This window comes from Electrona antarctica (assembly GCF_951216825.1).
Source record: "Electrona antarctica genome assembly, chromosome: 4".
NCBI classification, from domain to species: domain Eukaryota; kingdom Metazoa; phylum Chordata; class Actinopteri; order Myctophiformes; family Myctophidae; genus Electrona; species Electrona antarctica.
This window is the reverse complement of record NC_136809.1, coordinates 38,482,969-38,510,080: the sequence shown is the minus strand read 5'-3', so window position 1 is coordinate 38,510,080 and position 27,112 is coordinate 38,482,969. Positions and strand designations below refer to the sequence as shown.

Genomic DNA, 27,112 nt, shown 5'->3' with positions numbered 1-27,112 from the left:
CAACATGTGGATAACACAACATTTAAAAACAATCACTGCATTGATTAAAGTAGACATCCATGGTATCAGGCTGGCATCATCGCTCTCCACATGCACCATTGTGAAACATACGCCATAGTGTGGATGGGCTGCATAAGTGAAACCAATTATCCCTGGGTGCCAACATTGATGACAATAGCATTGCAGTGTGAGCTTGCAGATTGGCTATTTTCATGAAATGATCATTTCACTAATGATAATTAGTGTAGAGTGAAAACGGGAGGGCGCTAAGTATCGAGCCCTTGGCAATCTGGTCAAATAATGATGATGGCAGTTATGCCCGGCCTAGGAGACGACAAATAAATGGTAAATGGTGCATTTATATAGCGCCTTTATCCAAGGCGCTTTACAGAGATTGTGCATTACATTCACCCATTCACACACACATTCATACACTGATGGCTGCGGAAACCATGCAAGGCACCAACCAGCACATCAGGAGCAATTAGGGGTTCAGTGTCTTGCTCAAGGACACTTCGACACCAACTCTGGGGGAGCCCGGGTTCGCACAGGCAACCTTGCGGTTACCATCCAGCCACTCTACCCCTGAGCCACCGTCGCCCCAAAGAGTAACACATAGGAACAATCAGAACCGCAGCCTCACTCCCAATCTTCCGCCATAGTCTGAAAATCCACCTCTTCAGTTCAGACTCCATCATGGCCCGTAGCACTTGCCCTACCCCCGACGACCTTACAGGCATATGCAAAGCCTCAACCTATGTAACTAGCATTTTATACAGACTTTATAGCATTTTATGTAGACAGCACTAGAATAGCATTTTATGTAGACATAGCACTTTATAGTATACATGTATAGTTTCATTATATACATGTATACTGTTACGTTCTTAGCTTACACATGTTTCATGATAACTACTTTTTATGTATATGTATTGCCATGCTTTTTTGTTCTTGCTTAATGTAAATCGCTCTGGATTAAGAGCGTCTGCTAAATGCCTAAATTGTAAATTGTATAAGGTCAACTTTGATTTATCAGTTTCAATTTAACGCACACACAGTGTTACTAATAATTTAACAATTACCTCAGGATGGAGGAGTAAGAGTAAGCTTATTCAAAACAACAAACAAACCAAGAGCTATACAACCTTGCCAACAAAAGGAGAATGATAGTACAAATAACTACTCTCCCTATAACTTTAGCTTAAACAAAGGCAAACAAAATACAAACAAAACCGATCCCCTGAAGTGCTACCAAGCAATAACATTGCTGTCGGGCAGAAACCTCTTATCTCCATTATTATTATTATTATTTTCATCAAAAGTAGCAGATCTGCTACTTTTGCGGTTTTTGAATTTGAATCCTGAAAAGTAACAGTTTTGGACATATGAGGTTTCCACCTGACCCGACATGTTAAAAACACTAGCCGTATCCGATTGGTTTAGTCACAGAGGAACTGGAGTTGGAAATTGGATTCACAGATGATACTGTAATCTATATGTACTGTATGGGTACATTCAACTCCTCTCATCATGCATGCCATAATTTCCTCCATATTGCATTTTCACTTCATAGAACTAAGTGAAATGACATTTTTATGACTTTGATGTGTGCTGCTTGTTTAATCTGCCCGGCTGTTGTTGTTGAAATGTCACAGAGTATTATAAGACTGACAGAAATGCATAAAACACGAAAAGCACATAAGCATGATCATGGGGAGACTATACTCTCAAAACCAATGTTATCTCAATATGTTATGTTTGTGTGTATCTACTATTGGACTTGTCTAAACTGAACTAACTCTTTACTTACAGTACATATTGTCCCTGTCGGGGGGAAACCTCATAATGTCCAAAACTGTTACTTTTAGGGGTGCTCCGATCAGGTTTTTTGGGACCGATCCCAATCACAGATAGTTTTTCTCATGATCGGCCCATTATACAGTACCGATACCGATCTTGTGTGTAATGGGCAAATTTAAAAATGTCCCAAATTATCATGTCAAAACTGTTCCTGCATGTGTGTGTGACGAGGAAGGCGAGAATGTTTAGGCCTGTCACAAAGATGAAAAATGATATTATACTATATATCTGATTGACATTTATACCACTGCTCGTGACGGAACGTTCCGCCAATTAGAATCGAACCGGCAACCACTATTGGCGGAACGTTACATAAGATAAGCTTTATTATTGATATCAAACCGGATCGCTGATTTTGGCTTGGCCTTTCCTCCTTAGTGATCCTAGACAGGTTGATTTTGGCTTGGCCTTTCCTCCTTAGTGATCCTAGACAGGTTGATTTTGGCTTGGCCTTTCCTCCTTAGTGATCCTAGACAGGTTGATTTTGGCTTGGCCTTTCCTCCTTAGTGATCCTAGACAGGTTCGCACATCCGCCACCCGATCCCAGCCGGACTAAAACGCTGAATAACTCTAAATCTACGGAGCTCTCCATGGTTTTGATAAAACGCGCGATTTTTGGAGGTCTTGATTATCCGGTGATCCCGATTGGAACATTGGCGCTTTCTAGAGCAAGGATGGCTTCATTTTAGCTCGCTAGCATTGCCTCAAATTATTTAGCATCTAATAATGCGGACATGTATCCAGCGTGCACTAAAACAAAGTAGTTCCGGATCGGCAGTCTAGCGTTGGCTCTTGCGTCCACCAGGTGGCAGTCAACTTGTTAAATGGTGTAAATTGCCGATCGGTGGCCAATTATCAGATCATCTCTATAGTTACTTTCCAGGAGTCAAATTCCAAAACATCAAAAGTAGCAGATCTAGTACCTTTAATGCTTTTGTGTGCCACTGTAGTGTGATCAAGTAGGGGAGTTAATTTACAAAAAAAAGAAAAATATGGAGATGTTTCTGCCCGACAGCAACGATAATATAATGCTCAGAAGCATGCAAATTGCATATGTTGAGGCCATATTTGGAAGACTTCTTCCTTGACTAACTAACTCTCACTCTCTGACACACACGCACACAGACACACACCATGCACACCATACATCAGACGTTCTGAGTTCCGCTGCGTCGCTGGGGTACAGGGCCAGCCAGCCGGCTGTTCCCCCTCCACACCTCCAGTCACCAGAGGATACCAGGCCACCCGCGGGCATTAGAAGAGTGAGAGACACGCGAATGGGACAGGACAGAGGCGGAGGGGGAGATGACAACGGACCTGTGGTGTTCACAGTAAGAGAGGAGCGACGTGGGGAGCGAGGTGGAGTGAGACATTGTGCCGGGAGGAGACAGATGTGCTACAGAGGAGGAGAAGAGGAAGTATACTGTATGTATAATTGAGAATGAATAGAGTCCTGACGTCACTCGTTCATCCCCTGGGTCGCTGTCGGATGTTTTTCTGTATGGAGAATAACATTGGGTCATCTTAGAATCGTCTCATATGAGAATTGTGGTCCAAAAACAAACAAACTGTCTCATCGATAGGCCTATTATCAGGGAGGTGGCTTTGATGCGGTCTGTTTCTGGCAAAAATGTAACTAATTCGGCAGCAGTAACAATAGCGTTTTCTCGCCGTCAGATGTTTGCATGTCATTTATTTATGTTTGGAACACAGTTCTTATTTGACGTGATATAAAAAAAAGTCTATAAGAATTTAGAATGGGGGGAAAAAACGCGACCCAGGTAAGATGTGTAACTGACATCAGACTTCGGTGCGGAGAGGAGAGGAGAGGAGAGGAGAGGAGAGGAGAGGAGAGGATGACAGATTGTTGTATCTTCTGCCAGTGACCGCAGTGAGGTCACCTGAGCATTGGTGTTAAATATTAAACAAGTCCCTGGGCAGAGGACCTGGCCAAGTGGCCTGTACAGCTATGGGACACAAAGACAGACAGACACAAAGGGACACAGCCCGGACACACACACACACACACACACACACACACACACACACACACACACACACACACACACACACACACACACACACACACACACACACACACACACACACACACACACACACACACAGTAAAGTGATACACGCACGTCGCACACACTCGGGCACACAGACAACAGAGGCACGCAGACAATTTGCGCACAGACATTCATGCATAGCTCATGAATAGTCATGAACTTATACACACACACACACACACACACACACACACACACACACACACACACACACACACACACACGTAACACACACGTACAGTACAGCCATGAAAGCTGGCATCCCACCGCAGAGCAGAGAGAGAACATCACGCATGTTTAATTCACAACCTTCCATTTCAGCATGTTCATGTACTCATCCTTACACTGTGACCCCGGCCCACAACCACCACCCACGCATGCATGCATGCACACACACGCACATGCACACACGCACACACACACACACACACACACACACACACACACACGTTGGAAGTTAACAGAAGCCTTGAACAGGGGTGGGGGGGGTGGTTGTTGTAAGCTTATAGGAGCGGGGACATGAACAACGCTCCTTATTTCCCCAAAGCTCTCCTCCTATACATGGAAGTATGTCATTCCCAAGATGGACCCTGGGGGGGAGCAGAAACACACACACACACACACACACACACACACACACACACACACACACACACACACACACACACACACACACACACACACACACACACACACACACACACACACACACACACACACACACACACACACCACCCACCCCAACCATGCTCTTTCACGATCCGCAGTTCTTACCGTCACCATCGACTAAAAACTATGACGGAAAATGTTCGTCGACTTTTCGTCGAGTTGCTTTCTTTCATTCACGAAAACTAAATAAAAACGAAATAAAAACTATAAGCTATGTTGACTGAAACTATGTTAGTTAGTTAAGGTAGAAGGGAGTTCCAGCCGCGCCTCTAGCCTATAGCAGGCCAGTCTGGTGCATCTCAGGAGCAGGACAGATAACATGCGAACAAGAAGTCACTGGAGCAGCTCAGACGATTTAGGCCCTTATTTTATTATAACAGGGTGCAGGTAAAAAGTGACAACGTTTCGATGTGTCAATTACATCTTCGTCAGGTCATAGCCCGAGGGGGCAACACAGTAAGGCTTAAGTACACACATGGTGCAGGGGGAAGGCCCTTAGTTAACCAATGTCACACAGCCAGCAATCATTAGTTCATACTAGAGACTGACACGGGAGTGGATTTTCACTCCTGTCCTGTCCCACTCCCACAGAAAAAATCCTGTCCTGTCCCAATCCTGGGACAGAGTTTTTAAAAAAATCCCATCCTGTCCCACTCCTGTAGAATGACTCCTGATCCCATCCCGCTCCCACTCGAAATGACTCCCGTTCCCATCCCGCTCCTGTTTTTTTTTCTTTTTTCATTTTTGTCATTAGGCAATTGATCGATCCATCCATCTATCCATCTATCTATCTAGGCCTATCTATCTATCACTTCTGGCTTCTCAAGACAGATATCCTACCAATAAAATTAAAATAAATAAAGTGTTGGATTTAACTTTGACTACCAAATACAGTTCCGACACTTAATTTAAGTCCTATGACACTGTTTTTCCCTGAACAGAACTTAAAGCTTAACAGTTAACAAGTGCTTTGTCAATTAAGATAAAAAAAACCCTCAGTGTTAATTTAACTCTATATGAATATTTATTCAGTGTACAAGTCTATGTGTATGGCAGTGGTTCCCAGGGGTCCTTGAGAGAGTTCCAGGGGGTCCCCAGCTAAATAATAGTTTGGAACCAAATGGACCCTTATGGGTCTAACAAATTATGTTATGGGAGTGTACAAATGGAACCAAATGTTGTTCCATTTGTACACTCAGAGTTAAATTAACTTGATTGATTTTACAATATAATTTGGGGGTCCCAGCGATAAAAATGGCATTAAATGGGGGTCCGTAGACTAATGCATGTCAAACTGGGGGTCCTTGAAATTAAAATGGTTGAGAATCACAGCTAGAACCGTAATAAAAATGTTCTCTTATGGGGGTCCCCGCCCCTGGCATCTTTTCAAATGGGGGTCCGCGGGCTAATAAATGTCGATTTAGGGGTCCTTGACACGAACATGTTAGGGAACCACTGGTGTATGGGACTCGGTTGGGAGAAAGAAGGGAGACGATGTATTGTAGAACATTCGCTCAGACAGCTGTTCAGGGAGCTAGCTAACAGTAACAGCGTTAGCATGTAGCTAACGTAGCATCACAATTGAAAGTTGCAACGTTGCCACTGCCAGGGGAAACAAATGCATCAGGATGATCTGGCTATAAATAATCGATTAAATCACGGCACCGGCGCGATGCAGAATCATACACGGCCGCATTGCGATGTCTTCATATAAAACTGTAAAATACGTCCAGCCCGACATGGAGGAGTTTTTTGTGTTGTGGAAGGCAGTACTAGCACTGCTGGATTATGGGTAACTATGTAGTTCTTTTGACCTGTGTCAGCAAGTCAAAAGAGTGTTGGCTCACAGAAAGATGACTACAACAAAAATGGGTGCTTCTGTTCTTTTGGTTGGAACTTGGCAGCACGACCAACGTCATTCACGCTCCTGCACGCTCCCATTAACTTTCATTCCCGTCCCGTCCCGATCACGGGATCATTAAAAATATGAATCCCATCCCGCGGGAATCCCGCGGGAATCCCGTGTCCCGCGGGAGTCCCGACAAAATGTCAGTCTCTAGTTCATACATATTTTTCACGTGGAACCTAACAGTGAGGAATTATCCAGATGAAAGTTAAAGTGCATTGAGACTATAAATATACAGACTATAAATACACAGGTGTAGGAAGGATAGTACAAAAATAGAACAACATATTTGGTTTAAGAGACAACTATCAAGTTCATATTTAAGTAAAGTGTCAAGTACAAAAATAGAACAACATTTTTGGTTAAGAGAAAGCTGTCAAGTTCATATTTAAGTAAGGTGTCAAATACAAAAATAGAACAACATTTTTGGATTAATAGACAACTGTCAAGTTCATATTTGAAGTACATACATTAAGATATATATATAAGATTAAAACTTATTGAGACAGAAGACCAAACCTAGTTTGGGGATAGACTGCTTTGGGGGCCAAAAAAACAGGTAAATGTTCATACAGCACAAATAATAATAGGGCCCCAGTAGGGGGCGGGCGGCAAGGGCAGCACAGCAGCAGTAGTGTAGAGCAGAAGCAGCCTGAGTAGTGGTCTGGTGGTGACACTTGAGGGATTCTGAGGGAAAGTTAGAGGAAGCAGGACAATTTAAGTTCCTCGTTTAGGCCCATGGGTTCCAGTGTGTTAAGAGTGTGTATCCAATGGGCCTCTCTGCATAGCACTTTCTTAATAATGTCTCCACCTCGTGAAGAGGTAGAGATCTTTTCTATACCCCCCCCCCCCCCCCAGGGTTTCTACAAGTGCGGGAATTGCGCCCAATGCTCTAACTCCTCCAACGCCAAATATTTCACACATCCCCGCACTGGTAAAAGGTTCAAAATTAAATCCTTCATCAATTGTAACTCTACACATGTGGTATACTTATTGAAATGTGGCTTGGCTTATGTTGGCCAAACCAAACGATCTCTAAAAATTAGAATTGGGGAACACAAAACTGCAATACGCACTGGTAACCTAGATTATGCCATGGCTAGGCACTACATACAAGCCAACCATGGCTCCCCAGCATCACTACGCTTCTGGGGTATAGAAAAGATCTCTACCTCCTCACGAGGTGGAGACATTATTAAGAAAGTGCTATGCAGAGAGGCCCATTGGATACACACTCTTAACACACTGGAACCCATGGGCCTAAACGAGGAACTTAAATTGTCCTGCTTCCTCGAACTTTCCCTCAGAATCCCTCAAGTGTCACCACCAGACCACTACTCAGGCTGCTTCTGCTCTACACTACTGCTGCTGTGCTGCCCTTGCCACCCGCCCCCTACTGGGGCCCTATTATTATTTGTGCTGTATGTCCTTGGCCATTTACCTGTTTTTTTGGCCCCCAAAGCAGTCTATCCCCAAACTAGGTTTGGTCTTCTGCCTCAATTTTGGTTATATATATATATATCTTAATGTATGTACTTCAAATATGAACTTGACAGTTTTCTCTTAATCCAAAAATGTTGTTTTATTTTTGTATTTGACACCTTACTTAAATATGAACTTGACAGCTTTCTCTTAACCAAAAATGTTGTTCTATTTTTGTACTTGACACTTTACTTAAATATGAACTTGATAGTTGTCTCTTAAACCAAATATGTTGTTCTATTTTTGTACTATCCTTCCTGTATTTATTGTCTGTATATTTATAGTCTCAATGCACTTTAACTTTCATCTGGATAATTCCTCACTGTTAGGTTCCACGTGAAAAATATGTATGAACTAATGATTGCTGGCTGTGTGACATTGGCTAACTAAGGGCCTGCCCTCTGCACCATGTGTGTACTTAAGCCTTACTGTGTTGCCCCCTCGGGCTATGACGTGTAATTGACACATCGAAACGTTGTCACTTTTTACCTGCACCCTGTTATAATAAAATAAGGGCCTAAATCGTCTGAGCTGCTCCAGTGCCTTCTTGTTCGTATGTTAGTTAGTTAGTTAGTTAGTTAGTTAGTTAGTTAGTTAGTTAGTTAGTTTAATTTATTGTCCACAATTTGTCTTCGGTCTCATAAACAACAGTAACAACAAACAGTAACAACAGCAACAACACTTACAGTACACACAATTATCTGTGGCAAATACATTAAAAACAAATCTAACGAGGCATTTAGTGCCTTAATGGCATTAGGAATAAAGGATTTTTTAAAGATGTTACGGTTAGCTTTTGGTATTTTGTATCGTCTACCAGAGGGAAGTAGTTCGAACTCCCTGCAGAGTGGATGAGAGGGGTCATTTGCTATCTTGTAGATACAACTTCATTGTTTCTGTCTCTTCCCAATGCTTTTTGAGGCTAGGTTCACTATTCGCTGTTCACTATTCTTCCTTTTACATTAAGATTGCCATGTTAAAAGTCAAGATTCCCAGGTTCCCATGGTTCTTATGCTTGCTCACTATAAAGGAGGTGAGCTTGCGTAGTAGGTGGAGGCGTTGGTTACAAGTTTTACAAATCTGGTCAGTATTTTCACTGAAATTGAGTTTGCTGTCAATATGTGCCTAAATATTTAAAATGTAGCTCCACTATTTGTCCACTAATTGTAATAGACTGCACAGGTTCCTTTTCATGAATGACAAGTTCTTTTGTTTTTGCCACATTGATCCCTAAAGGAGCTTTTATCACACCAGTTCTGGAGAGATGACACATGCTCTGTATGCTTCCTCCCCCGCTGTGTCCCCCTTCTTTTGACCTGAGATCAGATTCTAAAAATGTCTTCTACATCCTGACAGTTTTCTGAAAAAGCTATGTTTCTATGTCAGTCGTTCGTGCTATGAGCTTGTAGATCTGCTATTTTTCAATAGCTAAAGCATAACATAATGCTAACACCAAAAGGGGTTCTCGCCCAAAATGGGTTAAACAAACGAAACATATCCTGGTCTAACTGGAATTAATGTGTGTATAAGGAGAAAAGTAAGGGTGATGGGGTGAAGGGTGAAGGGTGGTGAAGATAGTACCCAGTGTTAAGCACAGTGATGTTGGACCGAGTATCATTCACACGGACCTGTTGAGGGCGGTCAGAGAGGAAGTCTCTAACAAGATGGATAATACCTCCATTTACCCCATGTCAATGAGTCTCTGCAGAAGGGTGTGTATCAGCATGCTGTTGAAAGCAGAGGTCAAATCAATAAAAAGGACCCTGGCAAAATGGGAGGGGACTTGGAGATGCTTTGACAGGGTGTTAAACAGGCTGATAGTTGCATCATCAGTTCCCCTCTGACTTTTATAAGCAAATTGGAGATGATCTAAACTGTTAGAAACCATCGCTGTATTTTGTCTGCAGCTTATAACTCTTTCAAAACATTTTCCCAAAATGGAAGTAAGAGCAATGGGCCTGAAGTCTTTTAATTCAGTGGCTCCAGGCTTCTTGAGGAGAGGCACAACAAGACATTTTCCATAAATTGGGCATTGTTAGAGAGTCAAGCAAATACTGGAATAGCTTCAACACAATGGCTGGGTTTCCCGAACACATTTAGTGTAAGACGTGTAGTGCCGAACATGCTCAGATGCCCTCTAGGCCGCACACAGAAGCCTGTGAACATAGACATTCCGTGCATAGATGTGCCACACAATAGTATGGTATGGTAGGCCTCAGGCCTCAGGTCTACCATTCTGAAATTTAATTTAATAATATTTGGACTGCTGGACAGTAGGCTCTCTTTACTCTTAAAAAAAATATATATATATTTATTTATTTATTTTTGTTTTTTAAGAGTAAAGAGAGCCTACTGTCACTTGTCCAAATATTATTAAATTACATTTCAGAATGGTAGACCTGAGGCCTACCATTGCGTGGCACATATGCACGGAATGTCTATGTTCACAGGCTTCTGTGTGCGGCCTAGAGGGCATCTGAGCATGTGCGGCATGCACTACAAGTCTTACACTAAATGCGTTCGGGAAACCCAGCCAATTCCTTTAAGTTCATGAACATTTTCTTTCTACCTCTATAAGGCCATCTGGCCCAGGGGCCAAGTTGGGTTGAGTGAAATAGGGACATACTCCGGAATGGACCTACACACACTATCACGCTCAGCACTGAAGTCATTCTTATCTGAAAAATATATTTAGATCATTAGCAAAAGATGGAGAGGGGTGTGACAGGGTACGCTTTTGCTTAGTTTCCCTGCCCATCATCACATTTAGACCTTCCCATGCTTTCTTGGCGTTCCCTGAAAAGTATTGGTACTCAACTTTATCTTTGTAATGTATTTTTGCTTTTCTCAGTTTAGATCTTAATTCACATGTTTTTTTTTCTAACTAACTCAACATTAACATTTTTAAAAGCATGTTTTTCTCACCAATGCAACCCTTCAGATCACATCCATAAGTTGTTATTAGGGAATATTCTGACAATTTTAGTTTGCATAATTTTAGTTTCATTAAACAACATTGTAAAAGTGTCAATCAGTTCATGAGGGGTGTCACATGAGTTAAGAAATAGCAAGTCAGTAGTTTCCAACTCGCATACTCTTTCCTCCCTACAGTCCTCTGTCCAGCTCACTATTTCCTTGGTCATAGTCTTTTCCCGTCTCAGCTTAGCCCTGTATCGTGGAAGTACAGTAGATGTATGACGTTATGGCCCAAGGCAGGCCTGCAGGTGGATTTACAGGCATCTGGTATGTTGCCATAATACTTATCCAGGGTGCGTGCCAGGCGGGTCGGACAGTCCACGTACTGGTGTAGAGTGGGCAGGTGATCGGACAGTTAGTTCACAAGAGTTAAAGTCCCCGAGCAGCAGAACGGGTTGGTTAACTGCGCGGGACAGAGCGTTGTTGTAGCTCTCGGCTATACTGGCTTCAGCCCCCACATAGTCCGGCCCAGGTACATAAGCCAGTATGATTGTAATATGGCCAAACTCTTGGGAGGTAGAAGGGACGAAATGAGACCACCAGGAATTCATAGTCATGTGTGCATACGCGTTCCCGGACCGTATACTGGGTAGCCCAACGTGTATCCATATAGACACACAAGCCACCACCAATAGATTTCCGCGACGTACTAATGTCTCTGTCAGCGGCGCGTATCATTGTGTAACCCGGCAGATTTGGGTCTGACATCTCCTCTTTCAACAAACTCTCTGTGAAACTGTCTGAACTCGTTGTCGTATTTAACTTTAGCGACCAGTTCATTCATCTTGTTGCTCAAAGAGCGAACATTAGACAAAGTTATTACCGGCAAAGGATGTCTGCTGCCTTAATCTTGCTCTCCCTCATTCTCTTGATCCTCTTTTCTTTTCTTTATTCCATTTTCACGTCCCGGTATTTTTAAGTTGTGGATACTTGTCCAGTGAATCCAAAACAGATTCTCCTGGTTTGGCTGGGTGCCTGAGACAAATGTGACCAGATTTGACTGAGAGCCTGCCATCGCGCAAACTCCAGCTTTACACCAGAGGAGATTTATTTATTTATTTTCAAAATGAGTTAATATGAAATATTAAATATGAAAATATGAAATAAATGCTTAAACATGTAGCTAGGTGTAATGTTAGAGACAGACCACAGAAGTGAACCTTTCAAGCCTGTTTTCTCAACTCGCTGTTTTCTGCAAGACATTACTCTATAAACCATATCTCCAAAACTGGTGGGTTTTACTGAACAACCAATATGTCAATTTGAAGCTATGATTCCCTGCTTTCATATGACGTGAAAAAATTCAAAAAAATCCAATAGCAGCCCTTCAGTCATATCAAATGTAGTCACAAATGACAAAACATACTGACAACATATACTGACAATTCGGGACATCCCTAACTAAAACTAAATCAAACATTTTGACAGTCAAGCAACTGACTTCCTACAGTCCATAGACAGAGAGAGAGAGTGAGAGAGAGAAAAAGAGAGAGGGAGGGAGAGAAAGAGAGAGAGAGGTCCAGGTCAGATGAGAGGCTGTGATTGGTCCAGGTCAGATGAGAGGCTGTGATTGGTCCAGGTCAGATGAGAGGCTGTGATTGGTCCAGGTCAGATGAGAGGCTGTGATTGCCAGCCACCACGGATTAATCGGCCGCCTTAAAGAAACAATAGCTTCAAAGGAACCACCTGGAGTCTCACACAAAAATCAAAAGAGCTCTCCGCTGGCTGCTGAACCCAGCCAGCGGAGAGTTCTTTTGATTTCACTACAGTACAGATGATACGATTGGGACGCGATTACAGTTTAGAACAATCTACTGTGTCTACTGTGTCTCTGGCACACACGCCGTGAAGGCAACAAAAAACAACCAACAAACAAACAAAGAGGACTCGGTCCCTGGCTAATATAGATCAAAGTATTCATTTTTCTCTCGCATGAAACAATTGGTTATAATTTTCTTTATTCGCCCTTAGCACAACAATTCACAGTAGTCTCCCATCACATTATGCATGAGCACACGCGCACGCGCACGCGCACGCACACACACACACACACACACACACACACACACACACACACACACACACACACACACACACACACACACACACACACACACACAAATGGAATTGTAGGAGTTGAGGCATTACATTGCGTTTCCACAGATAAACATTGTGAAAACAGCTGAACTATAAAGCTCACAACGCCTCGTACTGCTTGTGGTGCACGTGGCGTCATTAAAAATAGCCTTCCCCCCAGTTAAAAAGCGCCACTACACCACTGCTGTGTGCGTGCATGCCATGGGCACCTACAGTATGGTACAGTAGACACGTGTCTATATTATGCCAAATGCATAGTCTGAGAATCTGTCAAAGTACTGTCAGTGCTTCAATCATTCAGCTGTCACTGTGCACTGTGTGCAGGTACGGACACACTGCTACAGCTGAATGAGAGAGGGTCAGCTCAGGTTGGTGTTATTGATTCCTGCCCAGCCTGCCACTGGGGCCAGTTTTTCACTTGCATTTAACCAGACCGGAACACTTTTCTTATTTATACGAATGCCTCGTGGGAGCAGTTTGCTAGAGAGCGGTGAAAAAAATGCTACAAATACATAATAGTAGGAACCTGGCCACACGCACTTATTACATCTGGAAGCTGCCAGGAAACAGCTATATAATGTTGTAGCGGTATATTATTGAGCATGCCAGCGCTAAGAGCATTCTGGAACAACTCACTAAAGGGCAGCTTGGCGGTAGTTATTATGTGGATATATATAATAACAGCATGAACCAGTGACCTGAATGCCAGCTAACCTTAAAGCTGTTTTCCGTTACAATCCTATCTCTCGCTCCTGCTGTATGTGTATGTATGTCACTCTTTCTCTCTCTTTCCACTTGCTCACACACACACACACACACACACACACACACACACACACACACACACCCCTTTGCTCAAGTTGAAGGGCAGATAATGTAAAGCTATATATATAAATATTACAGAAAAGAGAGGCTCTGAAATGCAGCCTAGTAGAGCCTACTCAAAGTATATGAAAGTAAAAAGAAGCGTGAATTATTTCTACTCGCTGTCTCGTCTCTTCACAAAGCGGAACCCTGTGTCACATTAAAGCAGCACAATGTGACTGTCTCGTTCTACCCCGGATTTGAACCCGAGCCTCCTGTAGAGTTTCCTTCTATTGTTCTACAACTGAGCTAATGCCTGCTTGATCTGGGGAGAAATGTAATCTAATTCATCTTCAGGTCAAATGTCTTGTCAAAGACTGAGAATGCTACGACGCACGCTAAAGTCCTTGTAGTGGTACCGGCCCACAGAGAATAATCAAAATAGTAGGCTAGTCTTTAACAGATAAGAAGTGCCAATATTTCATTATAGAACGCAGGTTATAAACGTTTGGGCAGGTAACTGTTGTGTCAAAGGTCTAACATAGACACAGGGTCTAAATGGCTCAATAGAAGAGCGGGGAGACCAAATACAGTACAACCACCAAGTTATATAATATATTGTATTAACATTATATACGCTACAATCTATTATCTAAAGCAACATTTAGAAAATACAAGGAGTAGAAAGCACAGATGTTTGTGTTCAAATGTAGGGAAGAAGTACAGCAACAATGTATTTGTATTTACTTCTAACATTCCCACATTCCCACAGCCTGCACACACCCATGCATAATGTTCAGCGTGAAATGGCTCTTCAAAAGCCTGCTGAAGTTCTGTGTGGCTGTTATTGGCTGCTGCGATTTGGGAGGATTTGGGATTTGAGAGGCTAAAAGGGCCAGTTGCGTTTCATCAAAGCCCTCATAGCGAAGCCTGTCAACTGGCAAAGTCTGCAGAGTCTGTCGGTAGCACGGAGACACGGAGGATTCAGTCCAAGAAAAAACAAACTTTGTACTGAGCAGCACTTGACGACAAAATGAAAACCTTAGACTATACAGTATGTATGTATGTATGTATATATATATATATATATATATATAGCAAAAGTAGCAGATCTACAGTACAACCTCAAACCGAGCTTGTGGATCTGCTACTTTTGATGCTTTTGTGTGACGCTGTAGGGCGTTAACTTATGAAGAAAAATCTGACCCGTCTGAACTTAGTGGTGCTGTACTGTACTTGTAATGTACTTGTACTTGTACGTGCGCGTGCGCGTGCGTGTGCGTGTGCGTGTGTGTGTGTGTGTGTGTGTGTGTGTCCTGAGCATGACGTTAAACTGCTCCGTTGTAACTACCACCGTTAATGTAGTGGGTGCAGATTTAAGATGCATTTGCAACCTCTGTGGACTGTGTGCTTCAACATGATCGCAAGCTTGCATACAACAAAGCACTGCTCACCGATGGAGTATATATACCAGCCTGGTGGCCCTTCCCATGAGCAGCTACCGGGAAGAGAGGCATCAGACCTGGCCTTCTAGCGGTGTGTCTGTCCGCTGTCGGAACAACAGTGGGTGGATTTTGGGCCCATGGGATCAGCCACGCCACGGAGAACGATATGACACCGGGTGGCAATGCAGGAGTGGACTGGGAAATTGTTTCCTCTGGTGGTCCAGCCTGGGACATACCCGTGGACTGGTTGTTGGAGGGGGTTTCGGTTTCGAACTTAGGATGCCTACACTACTTGTGCCCATGGAATGCTGGGTGACATGACATGCTTGTTGTATCGTGACCGAGGAACATATTATGCCTTGATTTTGTTGAACTCTGCTGCACCTGAACTATTTATGTCCTTTATGCAATTTCTTCTGTGTGGACATGAATAAATTGTTAAAAGGGGTGTGTGTGTGTGTGTGTGTGTGTGTGTGTGTGTGTGTGTGTGTGTGTGTGTGTGTGTGTGTGTCTGTGTGTGTGTGTGTGTGTGTGTGTGTGTGTGTGTGTGTGTGTGTGTGTGTGTTAGGCTGACAGTGACACTTGGTGGTGAACAAACGCTATAACGCTATTTTCATACTACCAACTATTTTGTATGGGTGTGAAACCTGGACAGTCTACCAACGTCATGCCAGAAAACTGAACCATCTCCATCTGAGCTGTCTAAGAAAACTGCTGAGGATCAAATGGCAGGACAGAGTTCCTGCCACTGAAGTCCTCAGCAAGGCCAATTTAAAAATGACGAAGCTCACGGCGAAACGCGTCGTGCTAATAAATAAGTTGATGCAGTATGCAGCTTCGCAGCTTCGTCAGGTGCTATATCATAGCACCTGACGAAGCTCACGGCGAAACGCGTCGTGCTAATAAATAAGTTGATGCAGTAAGTTGTCCGTCTCTGTTCCCTGGAGTGTGCTTCCTTGGAAAGTTTTTCTCTTTTTGATGTCTATGCCTGCTAACTAGACTTGCACCTCGCACGGGTCTTTTTGGATGTGCAGGAGTCCCTTTTTTGTATATATATATATATATATATATATATATATACACACACCTCTATTCTATTTCTTCCGTTTCTGCCATAGCATTCATACACCATGCCACTTTTTTCGATGACTGTCTTTATGCATTTATACCAACTTTCCGCACCAGTAAAGCTCCCAGTCTGCTCCCAGACCAGATGTCACAAGTAATCCGGCAGGGCAGCCGTAATAGCACAAACAAAGCCTCGGAAACCATCAGAGTATGTCCCTGTCCTAAAGCCCCGTTGGTGTGTGGAACTTCACCCTCAGCTGAGGGGTGCTGTGTTGTGCTGTGCGTGCGTGCGTGCGTGCGTGCGTGCGTGCGTGCGTGCATATCCATTACATAATATTCATGACTTACCTTGTCGGCCATGATCATGGAGGATCCTCCGTGGACTCCCATGATAGGAAGTTGTGTCTGGACGGACATGAAGTCAAGGATCTGAGCGATGGCCTCCTGGTCGGTGCCGTCGGCGAACACAAGGCCATGGAGACGAGTGCGGGACAGCATCTCACACACCTGGGACACAGACCACACAATAGCTGCTGTCAAAGAGAGCGTGCGTGCGTGCGTGCGTGCGTGCGTGCGTGCGTGCGTGCGTGCGCCAAATGTCCCCACAAGTATAGGGGATAGGCTTACAATTTTGAAAATATAATTGTTGTCGAGAAGAAACTTCTTTTCTCCATATTCTTTTTCTTTTTTCCTCATAAATGAACGCCCTGCTTGATCATACTGCAGCGTAACACAAAAGTATCCCAGTATCTACAAGCTCGAAACACGGTGCTAAGCAACCGATTTGCTACTTTTGAATTTGATTCCTGAAAAAGTAACCATTTTGGATATACAAGATTTCCACCCGAAATAACCCCAATATTCAATTTGGGGTTACGGTTTAGACATTTGGAGGTTAGGTTTAGGGGTTTAGAGTCAGAAGTATGCCTGATTTATACTTGTGTGCTGGCCGATGTTGCACACCAAAAGTAGCAGATCCACAAGCTCATGCGTGACCTTGTATATCGGCTCTTTTCGGCTTAGGGTTAGGGTTAAAAAAACCTGCATCCGTACCGAACTGTAACTCCCTCAATAAAAAATCCATCTCTTTAGACTCCCCCCCTCCTCCCTTTTCATTTTAATGTTTAATGTTTAATGTTCGCTTAGTTTTTAGCTTTATAACTTGTAATTCTCTTGTAATTCTTGATACTACGCCCATTTCCGTTGATTAATGGCAATTGCGCATTTATAGTGCATTCGATCGATCGAGCCATAATGCTACTTACGTTAGCCGGTTAGCTAGCTATGTTGTTGTCACAGCACTGGATCGTCCATCTTAGATCGTCGTCGCCATAATAATCCATTCTATCTGTTTCTTTCAATCACCTGTATCTCCTATTCCTTGTCCCAGATGGCATTTTTGGTAAAAACAGCATTTCTTTGACGGCACAGAGCCGGCGATGTGGAGCTCTCCAGTGCCCCGGGTTTGGATTCCTATTGTAAACAAGGCCTGTCCAGGCTCCGTTCAGCTTCCTAGGATAATACTACTTCCAGTAGACTGGAAATGTGGCTTTTCAAAATAAGAGCTCAAATGGGAAAAATGCTGGCGTGAATTAGATCCTAATTTTTCAATAAATGCTAGCAGGCTAAGTGTTAATAAAGTTGTTTCTTTTGTTGTGTTTCTGTAAAGCAACTTTGAGAAAAGCGCTGTATGCATTGAATGTATTATTATTATTATTATTATTATTATTACCTGCGTAATGACAGACTTGGGGTCGGTCTGGTTGATCCTCAGCGTCACCACGGAGAGGTCGATCGTGTCGTCAGGGCGCGGCGGCGGTCGCATGTCCTGGTCGGCGACGGGCCGCGTCTCTCCTAGGATGACGCCCACGCTGAGGCCCGGGGGCTTCTGGGTCGCCACGGGCGCTGTGATCTGAGCTAGTAGAAGGAGCACCCAGCCCACTGCACCCATCATAACCTGCATGCATGCACACACACACACACGCATGCATACACACACGCGCACGCACGCACGCACGCATGCACACGCACGCGCAAGCGCAAGCGCGCACACACACACACACACACACACACACACACACACACACACACACACACACACACACACACACACACACACACACACACACACACACACACACACACACACACACAGTGGTTGTGAGTCTAAGCAGATGATGGAAGAAGTACTCGCATATTTTACTTATATAATTATTGTGGTGTACATGTACAATATTTGCCTTTGAGGTGTAGTGGAATAGAAGTAAAATAATTGAAATGTTAAAGTAAAAATACTTGAAAATTGTACTTGAGTAAATGCACTTAGTTACTTTCCACCACTGCAGAGCAGTTTGCTCAAAACTCGGCTCCATTTGCTCCCGTTATTAGAAGATAAAGTGATGCCTATGGGCGACGTGCACAGAAAAAGTTCCCCTATAAATTGATTAGATAACCCTGATATGAACAAAACAATTTTATTTTGCCCAAATGAGTGGGAGTGTATGTATGGGGGGGAAAGTTTCTCAATACCTATCAGTGCAAGAGGAACTGTCTGTAGGGATAAATATCATCCTCCGAGGTAGAAAAATAAATAGATATGTCCAGACAAAACACTGCAATCTAAACCAAGCTGCATCTCTCTTTCCCCTGCCGGTTATCAGCCTCAACTCATTCTCTGAGATCTGACGTAAGCAGATGAGCAGGAGACTTGTGGTGGAAAGAAGTGCCTAAGGCTGAATGGGGGGCAAAAAGAAAACCTTAACACCCACTCCACAGTCCGGCAGAACCCCAAACCACTGTGGGAGGAAGAAACCATCAATATATATATATATAGAAAAAATAATAAATAAGACATTTGCTCGTGACCCATAAAAATGGGTCTGCGATGGGTCCCGAGTAGAGCACAGCACGGGTCCATAAAATTGGACCCGGTCCGAAACGGACCCGGTGCTATCAGAACCGAACTGATATGGAACCGAGCAACATTCTAATTTCGGGTATTCGGGTCCGGGTGGACCCGTGCTGCCCTCTAGTCCCGAGTCCCGAACCACAGTTCTACATTGAGTCTCATGTCTCTCTCCATGGTGCTGAAATGTACAGTTGTGTTTCCAAGGTTAAAAGCCAGCTACTCATTGTGTCTCCGTCCATGGTGCTGAAACCTTTCAACTCAGTACTGCTGTGTTTCTCCAAGGTACGGTAGGTTTTGCGCTCCACCTCAGCAATCCATGTACCAGGGGTCTAGCAACTAGCGCAGTGCGCAACAGGGATAGACTCCCGCACTCTTGCTGATACTGACAATAAGCCTCTCTCCAAACTACTTACTTATAGTGTCCATGGTGCTGAAAAAGAATATCCTGTTAGATGATACAGTACGATCTAAAAATCAGTATGATCGTTTTGAGGCGTGAGTCAACACAGGCTTACAGCCACGAGACGCATGAACCTTCCCGCGGCCCAACAAAAAAAAGTCTGTGCCGGCCTGGCCCCCGGTGGCCGGGGGCGTCTATTTTTCAGTCTATTCTTCCAACTTTTTAAATCCCTACTCCCTGATGCTAACCATTCAGCTAAACCACCATCTGCTTTTTTCCCTCTATCTCCCTACCTCCTGCACCTTTAGTTTATTTAAACATTTGTTCTGGCTTGCCGGCAAGCCTTAATTGTTCCAGATTCCAGGCTGACACAATTGCAGCCATCAAGGTTAATTTCTCCATCTGCTTTGGGACTGTCCTGCTGCACACAATCACTTTGGTTAGAGAAGTAAAATCTCTAATGCCAGAGCTTTCCCCTGCATGTCTCTTAATTAATAGCATGCCTGCTGGGCCAGAAGAAACAACATAATATTTTTGGAGTTATTGTTAAAAAGTTCTAGACATTGTGTTGTTCATATAAACTAAAGCAGTGGTTCTCAGAATGGGGTCCGGGGAGGCGGAGACCCCCAGGGGTTCTTGAGGGAGTTCGATGGGGTCCCCAGAAGAATTTGTTAATTCCGTATAGCATCAACAATTATTTTCACCACTTTAACACTAGTATACTCATAGGATATTTGAAAATACCAGATGGGCTATGAGTTCTTTATTTTTTAATACTTGAAAAGGTTTGAGAACCACTGAACTAAAGATGTATTTTTTTAAAACAGGAGGAACCAGCCTTCTTCTCCAGGGATTCCTGGCTGGAAGAATACCTAAACCTACCTTACTTGCTGAACACGGAATGGGCAGCCAGCCAGTTCAAAGACTTTGATGAGGGCCAGAATGTCTGCTGAGACGTTCCTTGTTTTATCATCATGTAGAAAATAGTAGCTGGTTAAAGTTTGCCCTATCAAGTTGTTGCTGTTGGGCAGAAAACCTTGTACCTCCCCATATTTCAGCTTTCTATGGGTGAGAGACTTGGAGTAGAGATGCTGCTTCTTCGCTTGGAAAGGAGCCAGCTTAGGTGGTTCGGGCATCTACAGAAAGGATGCCTCCCGAGTGTCTCCCTAGGGGGGTCCTTGCTATGGCCCATAGCACTTACCCTACCCCCTTAGACAGCACTTTTTTAGACTTAGATAGCATTTGAAATAGACTTATAGCATGTCATGTAGACAGCACAATAACAGTACAGTATAGTATAATATATATGTTTAGCTTATATGTATAGTGTCATTATATATAGATATGTTCTAGTTACGTTCTTAGCCTACGCATGTTTCTTGATAAATGCTGTTTATATATGTGATGTATTCCCATGCTTTTTGTTCTTGCTTAATGTAAATCGCTCTGGATTAAGAGCGTCTGCTAAATGCCTAAATTGTAAATTGTAAATTGCTACACGTCCCACTGGGAAGAGCCCACGTGGCAGACCAATGACCAGATGGGGGGATTATATCTCCAAACTGGCCTGGGAACGCCTCGGGATTCCCCAGAAGGAAGTTACAAATGTTGCTGGAGAAAAGGAAGTCTGGAAATCTCAGCTTGAACCCCCATGACCTGATTCTGGATAAGTGGTTGAAGATGGATGGATGGATTCTGGTTCTGAAGTGTCAAACTTGCACGACCCCTCAACTCCCCCGATAATAGTGGAAATGTGTATATCTGGTCTCTATCATATAATCCAGTATAATGAGGCCAGTCATTAACTTCACCAAGCGCCCACTCATCCACCCACACACCCGCGCCCCCTGCCCTGATGCCCACAGAACTAGCCTCCAGTGCCTGCACTACAACTTAGCATATGCCGCTAAACTCACACACACATAACTACTGCTGTCCCAGTAAATTATCCAGGCCTAACCGATGAGACAGTGCGCTAACTTTCTCTGGAGTTAGCATCCAAGCTAGCACACAACTCAAAACCCACCGCCGTCTGCCGTCGGCATGGAACACAAAATAGAACACCAACGGCACACAGAATAGTTAACGTCAGCACAAGGATAAGTACAGGTCACTGAATGCGGATGGTAATTAAGTTTGCATTTTGTGCTTAAAATTCTAGTTCTGCTGACTGCTGGAGTTTGTTTCCAAAACAGAGCTGATGCACTGTGCATCAGGTCAACTGTGTTATAGCAATAATGGTAATACGATAGCCCTCCCGCTGCTACCACTGAGATAATACCTACTGTAATACCGTAGAGTCGACCCTTGTCACAGCAGACATTTTGGACGGGCAAACACAGCTGAAGGAAATAACATTCACTTTATGGGTGTGTGTATCAGTTAGGTGTTTTCTGTGTGCCAGCATGGACAGCTCCTGTAGCCTACAGAAACGGTTCCCAAACTTTTCAGGCAGTGTACCCCACAAATATTTGAACTGGGGACCCCCCAAAATAATCATAATATCAAATTGTATTTGAACTGGGGACCCTAAAAAATTATCATATTTGAACACATAGGGCCCTATTATGCATGTCTTAAGTACCAGGTCTTATTACTTAACTTAAGACCTGGAGGCGTGATCAATGCCATTTGGCTATTCTGAGTGGCCAAACAGCATTGACCACGCCTCCAGGTCTTAAGTTAAGTCATAAGACCTGGTACTTAAGACACGCATAATAGGGCCCTTAGTCTCAGGGGTTGAGGCATTACAGTTTGACTTGGTTCCAAGTGAAAATAGCAGATCTACAAGCTCACAACGCCTCATTTTGTGAGTCATTGTGAGCTTGTAGATCTTTTTTCTAATATATAATATCGGGAGGAACCGGCCTTCTTCTACAGGGATTCCTGGCTGGAGGAATACCTCGCCCTTTGCATCTGCCCGTGTGAATGCAGCATAACTCCATGCTGGCACACCCGAATGTTAATCCCTTAAAGCAGCACTATGTAACTTCTACCCCAGATTTGAACCGGTTTCCTGTGCTGACATTTTTACCATTGATCCAATGGAGTCTGCCTGCTTGCTCAGGGGATAAATTGAATCATGAACGACCAGGTCAGAATTCGTGTCAGGTGTGTACGTGAGATGTGACCTATGACATAAAACACCGGGGGGTATTTGTGTGAGGATCATTTTTGTACATTGACCACTTGAACCCGTCCCTACCATTCCTATTCTGAGGGGAACATCAGCCAAAACTATTTTTGAGGTTTGTTGTAGACTAGATAAGAGGAAAAATAAAGAGCAGACCAAGTACAGAGCCAAAGGTCAAGTTTACAAGTTTACAAATATGGAGTGGGGGGCCCTGCTTCATCTCTTTCTCAGCTAAGGGGTCCTTGGCCTGAAAAACGTTGAAGACGCTTGCTCTAGACGTAGTAAATTGGACGTGAGTTAGCTCTTTGGCTAATGTTCCCCCCAGAATATGGATGCCGGGGTTCAAGTAGTTTACATTTAATGGCAATCTGGCTCTATGGACCAGGCATTCACCTGCCTAGTTCATCTCCCTCCCTCCCTGCAACCTAGTATCTGGGGAAATAGTAGATTATTACTCCTGTTAGTCCACTTGGGTTTAACGTGTCAATGCCAGATTTACATCATATTGCCCCTGCGCCTTGAGGGTGCAATTTGCACTTGTAAGCTGCATGGAATTAACGTCTGCTTTACTCTAAGGCAGCAGCTAATTACGCGCTCAGCGAATGCGGCCGCCTTCTGGCCGTATTCTATATACGTTTGAAGACAACTTTTAAAAGGTGCCGTGGACTGGTGGAATATATGAAGCCCTTAACCAGCTCAAGATTAAAGACAAAAGCTCAATAGGTTATATGCACAATAGCCATATTGGTAAGAAATGTTTTCTTTAGTTTTTTACCAATGCTGCTAATAGAAGTACTCGCATAACAGAGTCAGGGTGCTGATATTGTGCATGTTTACCCACTGGAAACACTCTGCTACACCAGTGGGTCTCAATGTGGGATCCAGGGACCCTCGTGCTTCCTTGAGGGGGTTCCAAATGCACCCTTACGGTTGTCTAACCCTGAGAGTTAGTTCACAACAATGAGAACCATAATCAGGACTATTCGCTCCGCAGCAATTGCTTGGCTCCCTGACTTATCAAATATAGCCCCCGCCCCTCAATCCACATATCGGCGAGCAGCAGTTACTCAAACGACGTCTCAAAAGGCCAAAGACTCTCGCCATCTACAACCCACCCACTGCTCCACTTCCAACTGGAAGAACACCGCACCAGCTGAACTCCATCCAATCATCTTGGGAAAAGGAATGGGAGTCCAAGGAGGTTCCAAACACACCTGGTGTCAGACCCCAACCAACAGGTACCTGGCACTAACCTCCGAAGGAGACAGTGGTCTACACTCAATCGATTCAGGACTGGACATCATGGGCCCTGCTTGGCCAGCCTTCACAAATGGGGCAGTAGCCCAAGCCCACTGTGTGCTTGTGGAGAGGAATAAACTATGGAGCACATCATTGAAGTTTGTCCTCTCCAAAGACTGGAAGGAGGACTATAGTCACCCTCCATATAGCAGACCAGGAGGCAAATGCTTTTAAGGACTTTGCATTTGCTAAATAAATAAACTCTGAGTGTACAATTTGGAATCATGCGGGTACTTGAAATTCTTCTTCTTCGTTAGTATCATTGGTAACATAAGGAAGGGCCCAATTTCTTTCCAATATGGCTGCTGTGCATAGAGCCCATCTGCCCATAGTCTATGAAATGTGTATTTATTCTACTTAAGTTATATTCAATCTTGTAGAACAAAGTCTACATTAATTCTCTCTTAATTTAGATTTGACTGTGGATGACTTACCCCCACGGGCTGCAACTTATACTCAGCTAACCTCGCCTCACCAGGCTTTCCACCTCAGAGGAAAGCCTGGTCTCTGTTTCAAAAGTGCCGTATGACCCGGTCGGGAGCGGATGATATCGTTACGTCATGTTGTAGTATTGTTTTGTAGTCATCAGGCAGGAACAATCAAACAGAACTTCCTTTTCCCTCAAACCGGAAGAATAACAATAAAAGCTCTCGTAGCCTGTAGCTTTTATTGAGAAAAATCGGTTTGAGGGAAAAGGAAGTTCCGGAAGATTACTGACTACAAAACAATACTACAACATGACGTAGCGATATCATCCGCTCCCGACCGGTTCATGAACCCGAAATGGAATGGTGCCCAGGCTAGTACTCAGCTACTCTCTGTGTTATCATATGTTTTGCATGGATGTTCTTAATTACATTTTTAAGTATTGTGCTGTCACTTAGTATAGCAAATGCAATAATGCATATATCCATATGACATTTTTTTTAGGATAACATAACATCTCTGTCTATAAGAGGTGTCCAAGATGACACCTCAGGAGGCTTCTGCCAGATTTTGCGAGAGAAACAAGCAAACAATATGAAAACAAGTAAGCTACAGTAGACTGTGGGCAATATGAGCACGCACGCACGCACGCACGCACGCACGCACGCACACAACTAATAATAGATGGACACAAAATTGTTTTAACCCTTAAGACCTGAGGCCGATTCTACAAAAGGCCTTCTAAATCAGTAGTTCTCACACTTTCAAATGTTCAATGCATCGCAAATCGTTGTGAGCATACAAGCCTACATAGCATGTACATAGACCTATTTTCAAAAATAATCTAGGATCTAGAAACAAATGAAACATGACACCTGTGTGAAAGTAGAATGACCAGTTATTGACAAAATGTGTAATACTTTTTTAACATTTTAAATAAACAATTGTGTATGGGGGTCCCTGGCACATCATGTTTTAAGATGGAAGTCTGTGGTCAAATGCATATTAATTTGCGGGTCCTTGACATGAAAATGTTTGAGAACTGGTTTAAACATAATTTAGGAAACAAGCCAAGCACCTACACTTTAGAAACAAGCCCAGGAACTACAACCCACAACTACCAATATTTACAAGCAACTTTACAGAAAAACAAGCCAAAAGGTTACTTATAATAAGCAGACATGGCAACACTGGCTGTCCCCCTTCTTCAATAAATTGTACACATCATTAAGCATGTCTGGAATATTAATATTTTCCCATAATATAGCTGCACACTGACCAACCCGTTTTGTAGGCTACATGTGTCTATGGAGTTTTCGCTCTGTGTCTTTTTGTTTTCTTTCTGTATAAGATGAAAGCTTTTGTGTCAATTATGACGGACCTGAAAACAAACCCTTCTCCTCATTATCATACCACAACTAAACAGCTGTGGACTTCATGGCTAACACAAAAGCAGTGAAGCACGTGTAGCAACAGAGGGGGCGCGGGGGGAGCGGAGCGTGGCTCAGAGAGAGAGAGCGAGATTGAGAGAGAGAGAGAGAGAGAGAGAGAGAGAGAGTAGAGCAAAAACAATCATAAACTCACCACCACTACTGCAACGGATGATTGAAGAATCAGTACTTCCACTTCCACAGTCCATGGTGTTGACGTTAGTAAACAGTTAATCTGAACGAGCCAAAAACCCCACTTTCACTTTCAGCAGAGCTTTCTCCCAGCACCAACAAGTAGCTTGTAACTACACTGTATAGTCAGACACACTTCCTGTACATAAGTGGCTCTTCAAAATAAGACTCACTGAATAGTAGTGTCAGTAGAGACAGGAGTTCATACTGGTAAGTCCCCTTCTTTCTCTTACTTGCAGTTGACATGGAAAAAAATAATGTTATGTTATTGATTGATTGATTGATTGATTGATTGATTGATTGGTTGATTGATTGATTGATTTGCGCAACCCAGAGCAAAACGACTTGAGGAACCAAATGGACCCTACATTATCTATAACTCAGTGTACAAATACAACCGTGGGTCCGACCAACTCGACACCGGACCCCAGTCGGTGGGGATAACGGTTCTGGAGTTACGTGCATTACAGCCGTACACACGTACAGTACAGAGACATGGTGCATTTATAGATGGGTAGAATATTTTTTTCAGTGGTGCACGGTGCAAAATATAATCTGTGTTCATGTTCACGTATCCTTTCTCCATTAAAACCGGGAAAGCATCTGCATCATTTTAGATTTTTGCGTTGGCTATGGAAAAATACTAAAATAGCAGGCATACAAGCTCACGGCACGATTTTTTTTTTAAAATATATATTGAAAGTGTGAGAACTACTGACTTAAAAGGCATTTGTAGAATTGGCCTCAGGCCTTTATGGCTTATGGGTTTTAATAGACTCATGATGACCTACTTCTGGTCTCAAAGGCGCAGGCACCTACAGTATGTTACACAGATACAGGATGTCAAGTAAAGTTAGGTTTGGCAGTCTTGCTATTGATTTGTCACAAATCGGAAAAATCTAATCACGTGGCTCTCGGGATCCATATGGGGATGGCGTGACTCCA

General features: G+C 43.5%; 1 protein-coding gene across 1 annotated transcript in view; it reads right to left on the bottom strand.

The window, feature by feature from the left end:
* Positions 1-18,330, bottom strand: part of LOC306922397 (glutamate receptor ionotropic, NMDA 2A-like) — a gene marked incomplete at both ends in the record, with an annotated part of 199,283 nt that extends 180,953 nt beyond the window's left edge. The window contains 2 exon segments of the mRNA XM_079499963.1: positions 16,728-16,886; positions 18,112-18,330. Coding sequence (XP_079356089.1) covers positions 16,728-16,886; positions 18,112-18,330 — 378 coding nt within the window.
* Between the last annotated feature and the right edge of the window lie 8,782 nt (positions 18,331-27,112).